Source organism: Elephas maximus, chromosome 2, assembly GCF_024166365.1.
Source record: "Elephas maximus indicus isolate mEleMax1 chromosome 2, mEleMax1 primary haplotype, whole genome shotgun sequence".
In the NCBI taxonomy this organism is placed as follows: domain Eukaryota; kingdom Metazoa; phylum Chordata; class Mammalia; order Proboscidea; family Elephantidae; genus Elephas; species Elephas maximus.
In genome coordinates this window covers 49,920,549-49,934,444 of record NC_064820.1, presented here as the reverse complement: position 1 = coordinate 49,934,444, position 13,896 = coordinate 49,920,549, and the positions used below count along the sequence as shown (strand labels likewise).

Sequence of the window (13,896 nt, the reverse complement as noted above, 5' to 3'; positions counted from 1 at the left end):
TAAATGAATTAGAGAACAGAAAAACAATTGAAAGAATTAACAAAGCCAAAAGCTGGTTCTTTGAAAAAATTAACAAAATTGATAAACCATTGGCTAGACTGACTAAAGAAATACAGGAAAGGAAACAAATAACCCGAATAAGAAACGAGAAGGACCACATCACAACAGAGCCAAATGAAATTAAAAGAATCATTTCAGATTACTACGTAAAATTGTACTCTAACAAATTTGAAAACCTAGAAGAAATGGATAAATTCTTGGAACAATACTACCTACCTAAACTAACACATTCAGAAGTAGAACAACTAAATAGACCCATAACAAAAAAGAGATTGAAACGGTAAACAAAAAACTTCCAACAAAAAAAAGTCCTGGCCCAGACGGCTTCACTGCAGAGTTCTACCAAACCTTCAGAGAAGACTTAACACCATTACTATTGAAGGTATTTCAAAGCATAGAAAAAGACGGAATACTACCCAACTCATTCTATGAAGCTACCATCTCCCTGATACCAAAACCAGGTAAAGACATTACAAAAAAAGAAAATTTTAGACCTATATCCCTCATGAACATAGATGCAAAAATCCTCAACAAAATTCTAGCCAATAGAATCCAACAACACATCAAAAAAATAATTCACCCTGATCAAGTGGGATTTATACCAGGTATGCAAGGCTGGTTTAATATCAGAAAAACCATTAATGTAATCCATCACATAAATAAAACAAAAGATAAAAACCACATGATCTTATCAATAGATGCAGAAAAGGCATTTGACAAAGTTCAACACCCATTTGTGATAAAAACTCTTACCAAAATAGGAATTGAAGGAAAATTCCTCAACATAATAAAGGGCATCTATGCAAAGCCAACAGCCAATATCACTCTAAATGGAGAGAACCTGAAAGCATTTCCCTTGAGAACGGGAACCAGACAAGGATGCCCTTTATCACTGCTCTTATTCAACATCGTACTTGAAGTCCTAGCCAGGGTAATTAGGCTAGACAAAGAAATAAAGAGTATCCAGATTGGCAAGGAGGAAGTAAAGCTATCACTATTTGCAGATGACATGATGGTATACATGGAAAACCCTAAGGAATTCTCCAGAAAACTACTGAAACTAATAGAAGAGTTTGGAAGAGTCTCAGGTTATAAAATAAACATACAAAAATCACTTGGATTCCTCTACATCAACAAAAAGAACACCGAAGAGGAAATAACCAAATCAATACCATTCACAGTAGCCCCCAAGAAGATAAAATACTTGGGAATAAATCTTACCAAGGATGTAAACGACCTATACAAAGAAAACTATACAACTCTGCTACAAGAAATTCAAAAGGACATACTTAAGTGGAAAAACATACCCTGCTCATGGATAGGAAGACTTAACATAGTAAAAATGTCTATTCTACCAAAAGCCATCTATACATATAACGCACTTCCAATCCAAATACCAATGTCATGTTTTAAGGGGATAGAGAAAAATCACTAATTTCATATGGAAGGGAAAGAACCCCTGGATAAGCAAAGCCATTACTGAAAAAGAAGAAGAAAGTGGGAGGCCTCACTCTACCTGATTTCAGAACCTATTATACAGCTACAGTAGTCAAAACAGCCTGGTACTGGTACAACAACAGGCACATAGACCAATGGAACAGAATTGAGAACCCAGATATAAATCCATCCATGTATGAGCAGCTGATATTTGACAAAGGACCAGTGTCAGTCAATTGGGGAAATGATAGTCTTTTTAACAAATGGTGCTGGCATAACTGGATATCCATTTGCAAAAGAATGAAACAGGACCCATACCTCACACCATGCACAAAAACTAACTCCAAGTGGATCAAAGACCTAAACATAAAGACTAAAACGATAAAGATCATGGAAGAAAAAATAGGGACAACCCTAGGAGCCCTAATACAGGGCATAAACAGAATACAAAACATTACCAAAAATGATGAAGAGAAACCAGATAACTGGGAGCTCCTAAAAATCAAACACCTATGCTCATCTAAAGACTTCACCAAAAGAGTAAAAAGACCACCTACAGACTGGGAAAGAATATTCAGCTATGACATCTCCGACCAGCGCCTGATCTCTAAAATCTACATGATTCTGTCAAAACTCAACCACAAAAAGACAAACAACCCAATCAAGAAGTGGGCAAAGGATATGAACACACATTTCACTAAAGAAGATATTCAGGCAGCCAAGAGACACATGAGAAAATGCTCCCCGATCATTAGCCGTTAGAGAAATGCAAATTAAAAGTACGATGAGATTCCATCTCACACCAACTAGGGTGGCATTAATCCAAAAAACACAAAATAATAAATGTTGGAGAGGCTGCGGAGAGATTGGAACTCTCATACACTGCTGGTGGGATTGTAAAATGGTACAACCACTTTGGAAATCTATCTGGCGTTATCTTAAACAGTTAGAAATAGAACTACCGTACAACCCAGAAATCCCACTCCTTGGAATATACCCTAGAGATACAAGAGCCTTCACACAAACAGATATATGCACACCCATGTTTATTGCAGCTCTGTTTACAATAGCAAAAAGCTGGAAGCAACCAAGATGTCCGTCAACGGATGAATGGTTAAATAAATTGTGGTATATTCACACAATGGAATACTACGCATCGATAAAGAACAGTGAGGAATCTCTGAAACATTTCATAACATGGAGGAATCTGGAAGGCATTATGCTGAGTGAAATGAGTGAGAGGCAAAAGGACAAATATTGTATAAGACCACTATTATAAGATCTTGAGAAATAGAAAAAACAGAGAAGAACACATACTTTTGTGGTTACAAAGTGGGGAGGGAGGGAGAGGGTTTTTTATTGATCAGTAGATAAGAACTGCTTTGGGTGAAGGGAAAGACAATACTCAATACAAGGAAGGTCCGCCTAATTGGACTGGACTAAAAGCAAAGAGGTTTCCGGGATAAAATGAAAGCTTCAAAGGTCAGCGGAGCAGGGGCTGGGGTCTGGGGAACATGGTTTGAGGGGACTTCTAAGTCAATGGGCAAAATAATTCTACTATGAAAACATTCTGCATCCCACTTTGAAATGTGGCATCTGGGGTCCTAAATGCCAACAAGCGGCCATCTAAGATACATCAATTGGTCTCAACCCACCTGGAGCAAAGGCAAAGGAAGAACACCAAGGTCACACGACAACTAAGAACCCAAGAGACAGAAAGGGCCACATGAACCAGAGACCTACATTATCCTGAGACCAGAAGAACTAGTTGGTGCCCGGCCACAATCAGTGTCTGCCCTGTCAGGGAGCACAACAGACAACTCCTGAGGGAGCAGGAGACCAATGGGATACAGACCCCAAATTCTCATAAAAAGACCATACTTAATGGTATGACTGCGACTAGAGGAATCCCAGAGACAATGCTCCCCAGAACTTCTGATGGCACAGGACAGGAACCATCCCCGAAGACAAATCATCAGGCATGAAAAGGACTGGTCAGTGGGGGGGAGAGAGATGCTGATGAAGAGTGAGCTAATTAAATCAAGTGGACACTGGAGAGTGTGTTGGCAACTCTTGACTGGAGGGGGGATGGGAAGATAGAGAGAGAGGGAAGACGGCAAAATTGGCACAAAACGAGAGACTGAAAGGGCTGACTCAATGGGGGAGAGCAAGTGGGAGAAGGGAGTAAGATGTATGTAAACTTACATGTGACAGACTGATTGGAATGGTAAATGTTCACTTGAAGCTTAATAAAAATTAATTAAAAAAAAAAAAAGAAACACCTGAAAATCCTCTTCATTTAGTCATTTCTTTGCTAAAAATTAAGATTAGCACAAAGAGAAGCAATGGTAGTTCCCTCCTAGCAGCCTAGAAATATCTACAAGAAAAGTGGTCAGGAAAAGAAGGTGGTAGAAATGAGTTACTTGCCACCTAAAAATGTTATGTGATATTGAAAATGAGCTGCTCAAACTGGAAAATTCCATGATTTGCAAATATTTAAGCAGTGTTTTTTACGTTCACAGAATTCTTCAACATTGTGCCAGGATAAGGCTTTCTTTAAGCCATAATTATCGTATATGCTGCTGGAAAATGGTATGTTAAAAAAAATTATTTCAGAAGTAAGATTTTTTTTAATACTTCTGAGTTTAAACTGCTTTCATCTCAGTTGTGTAGGAAACTCTTTGTAACATTAATATTGGATTATTCAGAAAAATGCCTAAAAGAAGAACGCTTCAGAATCAGGCTTCTATATCACACTTTTATTATACATTTTTATTTTTGTTTCATTCTTTTGTAATGGGAGGGAAAAGGGCAGGGAAATTGATCGGATTTGTTGGATTTGTATTATGTTGTTGTTAGGTGCCCTCGACTCAGTTCCCACTCATAGCGACCCTGTGTACAACAGAACAAAACACTGCCCAGTCCTGCGCCATCCTCCCAATCGTTGCTATGTTTGAGTCCATTATTGCAGCCACTGTGTCCATTTGAGGGTCTTTGACTTTTTCGCTGACCCTGTACTTTAACAAGCATGATGTCCTTCTCCAGATACTGCTCCTTTCTGATAACGTGTCCAAAGTACATGGAACAAAGTCTTGTCATCCTTGCTTCTAAGGAGCTTTCTGACTCTACTTCTTCCAAGACAGATGTGTTCTTTCTCTGGCCCAAAAACTCATTGCTGTCGAGTAGATTCCAACTCATAGTGACCCTATAGGACGGAGTAGAACTGCCCCATACGGTTTCCAAGGAGCACCTGGTGGATTTGAACTGCCGACCTTTTGGTTAGCAGCCAAACTCTTAACCACAATGCCACCAGGGTGTCCCATTCTCTGGCAGTCCATGGTATATTCAATATTCTTTGCCAGCACCACAATTCAAATGCATCAGTTCTTCTTCAGTCTTTGTTATTCATTGTCCAGCTTCATATACATATGAGGCTATTGAAAATACTATGACTTGTGTCAGGCACACCTTAGCCTTCAAAGTGACATCTTTGCTTTTTAACACCTTTCTTTGGAATAGGTACTTATATGGATCTCTTCCAGTCGGCTGGCCGTCTTCCAAATTTCTTGGCATAGAAGAGTGAGCACTTCCAGTGTTGCATCCATTTGTTGAAACACCTTAATTGACATTCATCAGTTCCTGGAGCCTTATTTTTTGTCAGTGCCTTCAGTGCAGCTTAGACTTTTTCCTTCAGTACCATCAGTTCTTGATCATATGCTGCCTCTTAAAATGGTTGAATGTTGACCAATTCTTTTTGGTACAGTAACTGCATTCCCTTCCATCTTCTTTTGATGCTTCCTGCATCATTCAGTTTTTTGCCCATAAACCAAAAAAACAAACGCACTGCCACTGAGTCAATTCTGACTCATAGCAACCCTATAGGACAGAGTAGAACTGTCGCATATGGTTTCCAAGGAGTGCCTGGTGGATTCAAACTGCTGACCTTTTGGTTAGCAGCCAGACTCAACCACTATGCCACCAGGGTTTCCTTTTGCCCATAGAATCCTTCAATATTGTAACTTGAGGCTTGAATTTTTTCTTCAGTTCCTTCAGCTTAAGAAATTCCGAGCATGTTCTTCCCCTTTGGTTTTCTAACTTCAGGTCTTTGCACATTTCATTATAATACTTTACTTTGTCTTCTTGAGCTGCCCTTTGAAATCTTCTATTCAGCTTTTATTTCATCGTTTCTTTCATTTGCTTTAGCTAATCTATGTTCAAGAGTAAGTTTCAGAGTTTCTTCTGACATCTATTTTGGTTTTTACTTTCCCTCCTGTCTTTTTTATGACCTCATCGCACAACTAATCTGGTCTTCAGTCATTAATGTTCAGTGCATCAAGTCTGTTCTGGAGATGGTCTGTGAATTCAGGTGGGATATACTCAAGGGTCATACTTTGGCTCTTGTGGACTTGATTTAATTTTCTTCAGCTTCAACTTGAACTTGCCTATGAGCAGTTGATGGTCTGTTCCACAGTTGACCCCTGGCCTTGTTCTGACTGATGATATTGAGCTTCTCCATCATCTCTTTCCACAGATACAGTGGATTTGATTCCTGTGTATTCCATCTGGTGAGGTCCATGTGTACAGTCGCCATTTATGTTGTTGAAAAAGTATTCCCAATGAATAGGTCCTTGGTCTTGCAAAATTCTATCATGTGATATCCAGCTTTGTTTCTTTCACCAAGGCTGTATTTTCCAACTCTTGCTTATTCTTCTTGTTTCCAACTTTTACATTCCAGTCACCCGTAATTAGCATTTATTGCATGTTTGATCAATTTTAAACTGCAGAAGTTGGTAAAAATCTTCAATTTCTTCATCTTTGGCCTTAGCAGTTTGGTGTGTAAATTTGAAAAATAGTCTTATTAACTGGCCTTTCTTGGGACATATGGATATCATCCTATCACTGACAGCACTGTATTTCATGATAGACCTTGAAGTGTTCTTTTTGATGATGAATGCTATGCCATTCTTCCTCAATTTGTCATTCCCGGCATAGTAGACCATATGATTGTCTGATTCAGAATGACCAATACCAGTCCATTTCAGCTCACTAATGCCTACGATATCGATCTTCAAGAATGTCACTTCATTTTTGACAACTTCCAATTTTCCTTGATTCATACTTTGTACATTTTTTGTTCTGATTATTATTGGATGTTTGCAAATGTTTCTTCTCATTTTGAGATGTGCTATATCAGCAAATGAAGGTCCTGAAAGCTTTACTCCATCCGCGTCATTAAGGTCGACTCTACTTTGGGGAGGCAGCTCTTTCCCAGTCGTATCTTGAATGCCTTCCAACCTGAGGGATTCATATTCTGGTGCTATATCAGACAGTGTTCTACTGTTGTCCATAAGGTTTTCGCTGGCCAGTTTTTTCAGTAGTAGACTGCCAGATCCTTCTTCCTAGTCTCGCTTAGTCTGGAAGCTCCACTGAAACCTGTCCACCATGAGTGACCCTGCTGGTATTTGAGATACCCGTGGCATAGTTTTTAGCATCACAGCAACATGCAAGCCACCACAGTACCACAAACTGACAGAAGAGTGGTGGATTTGTAGTGCATAAAAAATATAGTCTTTAAAAAAAACCAAACCCATTGCCGTTGAGTCGATTCCAGCTCATAGCGACCCTACAGGACTGCCCCATAGAGTTTCCAAGGAGTGCCTGGTGGATTTGAATTGCCAGCCTTTTGGTTAGCAGCCATAGCACTTAACAACTATGCCACCAGGGTTTCTAATAGTCCTTAGAAACCATGATATTATAGTATTCTACTATATACTTTTATAACTGTAAAAATTAATCTTCTAATGCCAACCTGGAGGAAGTGATTCTCAGACTTTGATTTTTGTATCTATACTAATTTGATTACAAACCTATATGTTGCCATACTTCTAATTTTTGTCTGTGTTCTTTGTAAATTTCAGTACAGAAGAGCAACTTTACAAAGATACTAGAGGTTACTCTGTCTCTAAGTAGACTGCTTTGGGTATCTACTTCTAGAAAGTTTAAAACATACATAAAGATTCTTTAATACTCATGAATAACAATCTAAAGTTGCATCAGGGTTCATTAATATTCATTTAAATCTTGTTAGTGGATAACTCTATTTCCTGCTATGTTTATTTACTTAAATTTAGGTACCTGGGATAAATGATAGCAATATACTGCCTTTGCTTTTGAGAGAATCACACATACCCAGGGTGGGAAGATTTCTTGCATACTCTGATGACAAAGTGCATGCTGTCTTTTTAGATGGTATTACGCTAACCTTAAACTGGAATTTCAACTTTTTCACTCAAAAGGTACAGGTGAGTATACTTCAGACTGAAATCTATATTGTTTATTTATCTCTGGAAAACAGAACAAAGAAAATAAAGTATCAGACTTTTTTTTTTTTTTTTTTGAAGTATAAAATCTGTCTAGAGGCTTTATGGATCTCTGTGGATTTCCTATCAGTAATTAAAATGGTGTGGCAAATAGTTATTTTAATAAAGATAACTCGTTATATAGAGAGATGCTAGTATTTTTATTCTTCTTGATAATTATATGAGTGGTGATTATATAAATAATACCTATATACCATGTCAAATATAAATTTTATATTAGTCAAAATAAATTTTTAATGATTAGTTCTTTTGAGCCCTGGTAGCTCAGTGGTTAAAGTACTTGGCTGCTAACCAAAAGACTGGCAGTTCGAACCCACAAGCTGCATTGTGGGAGAAAGATGTGACAATCTGCTTCCATAAAGATTTACAGCCCTGGAAACTGTATGGGGCACTTCTACTCTGTCCTATAGGGTCACTATGAGGCAGAATCAATTTGACAGCAGTGGGTTTGGTTTTGGTTTTGATTCATCTGGTTCTTATTTTTTAAACTGATAATTAAGTTAGAAGAGAGTTGATTTGTTTTGTTGGTTTTTGTTTTACAGTGATAAAATTTACCTTTCTTCTTGCATCTTAAGGTAAATCAAAGTCTCAACTTAGGTTGGTGTAAGTTAACTTTCCCTGATGGACAAGATAAACTCATTCAGATTGAACACCCTGGACCATATGAAAGGTACTGAAAACAATTTTTTAAATAATTTTCATGTCAATAAATAACTTTTAATTGTCAGGGAAAAAGCATATAATTCATATTATTTAAATGTTATGTGTATTTTTAGTTTTTCCTTATGGGTAAAATGAATTAAAATCATTTCTACAAATATAGAAATATAGTTATATTGGCACCTAGCATAATTAAGTGTAAATAGATCACATCTTCTTTAACCATTTTTATTTATATTCAAGTGATTTTCGAATGAAGAATGTTATAGACATAGCTACCTTCCTATGGTGGTTGGGCTGTGGTCATCTGTGTTAACCAATTAACTAACCAATTTGAAATAAGGTTTCCAACAACAAATAACTACAGTTGTATATTTCTATAAAGTAGAAAAAAAAAATGAGCTGATTATTCTTAAAATAGAGAAGATTCTTGAAATCAGATTGTGAATATGCTTTTTCTCTTTTGGCTCACGTAATGTTTAATTATTTATAGTAATTCTAATTGTAACATCCTTGACATTTTAGTGATTTTACTTGAGAATATCACAAAGGAATTACTTTTCTACTTCTTGAATTTATTTTTCTTTTGGACTTTATTTTTGGTCTACATACTCTAGCACTTATTGCTATTTTGAATACCATAATTTGCCTCAAAAAGATACTGTTGTAGCAAATGTTCCTATTTGTTTTAACTAATCACTTCAGATCATTCATTTTATTAAAACTGATACTTGTTTTGTATATTCAATGAGTTATATATAATTTATATATGTGTATATATATGTATGTGTGTATATATATGCAATAATGATTATTTTCTGGTTTCACTTTTGGTAAGCAAATGCTCACTTAAATAATCTTATGTATAAAGACATTCATGATAAACTTAATGAAACTCATTTTACGTTGAAAAACTATAAGGAGAATTTATGTATTTGAATTTTTAGTTTGAATGATGACTACCTTTGTTTTGATTCTTAAATGTCATGTTAATTAATCATGCATATGAATAAATTATTTTTGATGAGTAATGGGAAAAACATACCTTTTCTATATTGGGTAAAAAAGATCTGGAAAATGCTAAATGCTTCACTTTAAAAATTTTCCGTTATCCTTTTCCAAAATTATCTTAATGATTTTTCCCTTTGTTTTGAATACCTATATAATCTATACAAGTTCATTTTTCAACTGTTTATTTTAACATATTCAATCTAGATATGTGACAACAGTAATATCATGGTGCAGAAAACTGACCCAGGCCAGTCTGAGAGAGATGCTTACACATCCTTCGTCTTCAGTTCTTAAAGAAAAATGGTATTTATCTTTCTTTTAAACTTAATGTGTTTAGAAGAACCAACTAATACTTAAAAATTAAGGTGTCAAATGGTAAACTCTGCGAGATTTTTACTCAGAAAACTTTCTTCCTTTTAATTAAGTATATTGAACTCCTGTAATGTTTTTGATTGCTTAAGTTTGAAAATAACATTATTATTATTTTTGATTTATTTTAGCAGTCTTCTAATTTATTATATTTCATCTTGAAGGTCAGAAACACTTTGTATTGAAAACTTCACATCAGAATGCTTATGACTCTGTGATAAATTCATTCTAAAGTTTTATGAAAAAGGTTAAAAGGATTTTAAATTTTCAGTAATATTAAAGGAAATAAATGTTGACTAGCATAATAAGCTTTCAGGAAAAGTTGATATTTAAATAATATCTATCCTATTAATTACCTACCCAAAATTAACTGGCAAATTAAAAAGTAAAGCAAGCATTTTAGTCTCTCTTGGGTGCCTTCCAATGTGCAGGGGACTAGAACTGGCTTCAAAAGAAAATTTAGGGAAAATAGGACATTTTAGGCAGGAAGCAAGGGCCAAGGTAAAATGTAAATTTTGGCCTGTGCAGATAGCAAGGAGATAGATCTTATGGAGCAGACACTATCTGTTGGGCGTCGCATGAATTTTTGCCACAGTAAAAAGAAAAGAAAGAATAATTAATGGAGGTAGCAGAGCTAGAGGGACAGAGAGTGGAGGAGCACCAAGTGGAGAGGAGAAATTTTATTTTTCTGTTTATGGGATGATCATTAAATTTTTTAAACAAATATGTTTTAATTTCATTTTAAGATATCTAATACAATTAAAAAGAAAAAAAAAAGTACTCTCAGCACCAGTGACTTCTACAAGGACTTTGCATTTCTGTTCTCTGGATACCAAATCACATAGCTAGGGATGTTTCAATTGCATTTGAGCCTACCATAGCAGTTACACATAGATTCTGAATTTAATGATTTTGAGCTGTCCACCTTCCTTTCCTGCTAAAAATCAAATGTGTTTAATAAAATCCAGAGTTAGAACAGCTTCAAGGAAATATATTTTCTCAGTATCTGTAATTTTTTTTTTTTTTCCTCTGTCATCTGGATTATTTTGTACAGATTTCAGTCTAATCAGCCCAGTTAACAACTGTCTGCCTTTGTCTGCCACCCTTCTCTCCTGAAGTAGCTGTGGTCTAGAACTAGACAAGGAACATGACATTTTGCCTCTCCAATTGAAATGTTCCACCTCTAGGTGCTTTATGCACCGTGGTCTATTCTATTATTTCCAAACAAGAAAAATAGATGTATCACACGTCAGCATGTCTCTTGAAGCATTTTAGCTCTGTGTTGCCTTTCTACGTACACCTACTCCTCACCTATGGATTATCTCATTATCCAATGTTGCACTCATGACAGTAGTAAAAAATCTACTGTCCGACTTTTTTGCACGTTGATGAGGTAGTAAACGTGGCAGCAACAGCTTTGAAGCGTCTCTTCCCTCAAGGAGGGTCTCTGGGTGGCCTCTAGGAAGCTGAGCTGTGCTGCTGCCCGGGGCCCTCTGTTCCCTCCTGCCACATGGGGTCAGCCTCCTCGGTGGCCTTGGCCTGCAGGCAGACGTGCAGGCAGCACCAAGCCAGCAGGTGCCTCTTCTGGGCTTCTAGCTCCTATGTAGCCTGAGGCCCTGGAGCTCTGCAGCTCAAAATTACTGTGGGGTGGAAAGGGAGGAAAGACAGAGGTATCAGAGAGGGTGTTTAGAAGAAATGTGTACTTGTTTAATGATGTCCCAGAGTAAGCCAAACTGGCCCTGAAGCCTCTACCTCAGTGGGGGGGGGGCCGGGTGTGTGGCCAGGCTCCTAGTGCTCTCACAGGAAGCCTTTGGTGAGTCAGCAGGCCCAGAAGGCAAAAGAGGCTCCTGGATCTTGAGCTGGGAGAGTGCATGCAGGGCTCGCAAGGGTGAGAGTGGAGCCCTTGAAGCAGCTCAGCTAGGGAAGCTCTGACCCAGCACAGGAGAAAGGTGAAGTGGTTAAGCCATGGGCCCTTCAGTCTCACAGCCTGGCTTTATTCAGCTTTGTCTTCTACAGTCCTCCTCCACAGAGGGATAATCCATAACCGGACCCCTCACAGTGATGAGCACATCAGTAAATCTTAGCCATTATTATTTCTATGATCATATTTTCTAAATTAAAAGAGAATGGATGATCTGAAAACAAAAAAATCCTCCATTTTTGCGTAGTGCCGATTTTTACGTAATAACCTGGTCTTTGGAACTTAGTCATGACGATAAGTGAGGAGTTGGGTGTACTCTTAGCAATCAGTGATTGTTCTGACAGGTCTTAAGTACTCTTCTGAAGAGATGATTGGATGATATTAAAGCTACATCAACATCTTAAAAAAAAGTGCTTAATAACTATCAATTGAGTCAAATAAATATAGCAAATATAGAGTTTTTAACTTCCAGGTTCCTCTAAGATTTTATCCCTTATGGAAAAAAAATCAAGTATGCTTACATGAAAATTTTGTGGTTATAAAAGAATCAGACAACTGTCATGAATTTAATTTTTTTTTCCTTGCACAGGTCTGTTGCTTCTGAACTTGAAAAGATACAGAAGTTTAACTGTATCCTTTAAACAGAATTTGTCCTGCATAACCACTTCTTTTCCATTCTAAGCTTAATTCATGACTGTGTACTTTATGAATATGAAATCCATACTTACATATGCTGAGCTTTATTGAATAAAACCAAAAAAACCAAACCCAGTGCCGTCGAGTCGATTCCGACTCATAGCTTTATTGAATAGCATGGGTATTTTAAGATTGTAATTTAAGATGTATCTGTTGAAGGTACATCATGTTAACATTAAATCAGACAAAAAATAGTGAAGTAGGGTTAAGGTCTTCATTGGAAACTTTTTAAATTATATAATTATATTCTAAATTGTAACTGTTTGAGATCTGTCCCTGACTACTTTTTCTCACATTCTGTACAGTCTCACCACCTTCATCGAAATTTGTTTTATCTTCTGATTTTTAATCCTATTCAAATGATAAAGTAGCTCTGCAACAGAAGACAAGTTTATTTCTCAATGTTTTTTAATTAGAAAAAATAAAAACACTACACAGATTGCTTATAATCCTTTTACCCCCTTTTGTTCCCTATCATTCCTATATCACTTCTTTGGTTAGAGAAATGTTACTGAGATTTTAATTCTTCTGTTTCCTCCCCACCACCTACCTCCATCCCAACACACATGTATTTACTCATCCTTCCTCCTCAGTAATCTAACCCACCTAACTCAATGAGCTCTGAATTCCCAACTCTAAAATATTAGAACCCAAGAGATCTTCCTCCCAATTGAGAATATTTAACAAAAAGGTCAGGCATTCTGAAAGTAAAAATACAATGAAAAATGTAGGGGAAACTCCTTAACTAATCACCTCAGTGTTACTGGAGAATTGTGGTGTCCTAAACCAGATTTCTAACAAGAAAAACCAGCAGTCTTCTGGTCATTGCAAACCAAAATCTTCTGAAACCTTGCTAGAAGTTAATGAAAAGAGCGTGTTAGTAGCATTGAAAAAAACTTCTGAAATTCTTCAAGATATTGACTGTCTTCTGTCGAAGTCAAAAAAGTGAAAAGTGGAATAATTGTACTGTTATTAAGCCTTAAGGATGTTGTTTCAAGTGATTGATAAGAAGAATCACTAGTAACCCAAGAAATTCTATACAGTATTTCTGTACAATGATCATATGAGAATTGACATTTGGAGGCAATATACCTAACTTATAAATTTTAAAATATATATTTGATTAATAAAGAACTGTTTTGAAAATTTTGAACTATTGCAGATTTATGAGAAAAAAATCCATAAAGTTTGTTTTTATCTTGTAAAACACTATTAACCTGCAATCTTTTTTTTTTTTTTTTAAATATGCAGTATTGTATGTTTGGCAATTTTCTGTTTGGTTCTACTCCAAGTATTTGATAGAACTATAAGATGAGAAATAGATCTTATTAAAAAATAAATAAAACCTCATCTAAGCAATAT

At 36.4% G+C, this 13,896-nt stretch overlaps 1 protein-coding gene across 1 annotated transcript in view; it reads left to right on the top strand.

The window, feature by feature from the left end:
- Positions 1–13,645, top strand: part of C2H5orf34 (chromosome 2 C5orf34 homolog) — a 35,296-nt gene extending 21,651 nt beyond the window's left edge. The window contains exons 8-13 of the mRNA XM_049863359.1: positions 4,020–4,089; positions 7,629–7,799; positions 8,453–8,547; positions 9,753–9,851; positions 12,428–12,468; positions 13,293–13,645. Coding sequence (XP_049719316.1) covers positions 4,020–4,089; positions 7,629–7,799; positions 8,453–8,547; positions 9,753–9,851; positions 12,428–12,468; positions 13,293–13,483 — 667 coding nt within the window. The 3' untranslated portion in view covers positions 13,484–13,645. The remainder of the gene's footprint in view (positions 1–4,019; positions 4,090–7,628; positions 7,800–8,452; positions 8,548–9,752; positions 9,852–12,427; positions 12,469–13,292) is intronic.
- The last annotated feature ends 251 nt before the right edge of the window (positions 13,646–13,896 follow it).